At 56.4% G+C, this 1623-nt stretch overlaps 1 protein-coding gene across 1 annotated transcript in view; it reads left to right on the top strand.

The window, feature by feature from the left end:
- Positions 1-1371, top strand: part of LOC107299651 (delphilin-like) — a gene marked incomplete at both ends in the record, with an annotated part of 22124 nt that extends 20753 nt beyond the window's left edge. Inside the window, 2 exons of the mRNA XM_015829008.1 lie at positions 506-595; positions 1175-1371. Of these exons, the coding sequence (XP_015684494.1) occupies positions 506-595; positions 1175-1371 (287 nt within the window). The remainder of the gene's footprint in view (positions 1-505; positions 596-1174) is intronic.
- Positions 1372-1623: the final 252 nt, after the last annotated feature.

The raw sequence follows: 1623 nt of genomic DNA, 5'->3' as shown, positions 1-1623 counted from the left end.
TGGGCCAGCTGGTGGTCGGCCTGCTCCGTCTCTGCCGCTTGCCAGCTACGCCTCGGCCGGCGCAGGGGGCGGAACCACACATGCGCGGCGCTCCCGGGCAGGGAAAGTCCTCGACTTACGACCGGTTGGGTAGTCCTCGACTTACGACCGGTTTAGTCCTCGACTTACGACCGGTTTAGTCCTCGACTTACGACCGGTTTAGTCCTCGACTTACGACCGGTTGGGGTCGCGGCATTAAAAAGGTTGAGAACCACTGGTTTAGGCTGTGAGCAGTGAAGATGAGAAGTCTTCCTCCCCCTCCCCCCACAAGAAGCAATGGGGAGCTAAGAGGGTTCTGAGTATCTCATGCCTTTGACTCGGAGATTCCGCCTTGCCCTGGGATGCTGTGTCTGCCCGCCAGGAGCGTCCAGGTGGCCCAACACATGTCATGCCAGTCCCACAGCTTCATGTTTCTCTTTCCCAAGGCCTCTTGAACCCTCTCCTTATCTCAGATTACATCTTTCAGTTTCTCTTCCAGAGCCCAGCCCCTTGCCGGAGCCCCTTAAAAAAAAGCACCTGGTTGAGATTCTGTCCCACAAAAAGGCCTACAACACAGGTGAGTAACAGCCAGCGGGCCAGGAGGGTGCGGAGAAGACCTCGGGGCACTGGACAGGCAGACGGAGCCTTTGCCCAAGCTGGGGGTGCCCACAGGTGTGGCCAAAAAGATCAAGGGGATGTGCTGCACATAAAAAAAAATGGGGTGTTTGGATTGCCCCATTGCGGCCACCATCTTGATCTTTTTGACTACATCCTGCAGTTACCAACACCATCCCAAACTCCTGGAAGAAAGGTAAGAGATCAGTCAGAGGATTGGAAGGACCTTGGAGGTCTTCTAGACCAACCTCCTACCCAGTGCAGGAATCCTCATGTCACTCTGAACAATGGACCCTCCAGTCATTTCTTGAAAACCTTCGATGATAAAAGAATAAAAAGGTCTCTGGCAGAAAGTGCCATCACCCTCATTCAAAAATCACTGGGGGGTGGGGGTGGGCAAACAATTGAGACTTAGTGCTACCGTGCTGGAGGGAGGGGGGCCATCCATGTGGTCCTGGCTGGTCCTGGCCCGAAACCAAAGCCGCTTCGGCAAGGCACACCCAGCATCCCCGCTGATGCCTTCTCCTCCTCCTCCGGCCAGCCATCTTGATTGCGCACCTTAAGCTCTCCCACATCAAGCTGCGCCAGATCCTCCTGAGCATGGAGAGCGACCGCCTGGAGGCCTCTCACCTCAAGCAGCTGCTGCTCTTCGCGCCTGATGCCCAGGAGGTGCAGCGCTTCCACAGCTACCAGGGCGACCCCAGCAAGCTGAGCGAGCCGGACCAGTTTGTCCTGCAGGTGAGTGAGCGAAGTCTTCTGCTGGGGAGAGCCGGGAGGGGTCCGATGGGGGGTTTGGGGCCATGTGGATTTTTTTTAGCAGCCCCCCGAAAAGCCTGGCGACGGGTGCATTGTCCGTGGAAAACCTCTTCGGAGTGATTGGTGTCGGAGTAACACAAATCACCGACCAAGGATAAACCTGTTGTGGCTCCGTCTTGTGAGCCCCTCTTATCGGAGGAAGAAGGCTCCAAACATGAAGGAGAGGAGATGGCT

This window comes from Protobothrops mucrosquamatus, unplaced genomic scaffold, assembly GCF_001527695.2.
Source record: "Protobothrops mucrosquamatus isolate PMUCROS unplaced genomic scaffold, P.Mucros_1.0 scaffold5232, whole genome shotgun sequence".
NCBI lineage: Eukaryota > Metazoa > Chordata > Lepidosauria > Squamata > Viperidae > Protobothrops > Protobothrops mucrosquamatus.
Note: the sequence above shows the minus strand (reverse complement) of the source record. Positions and strands in the feature narration are given on the sequence as shown.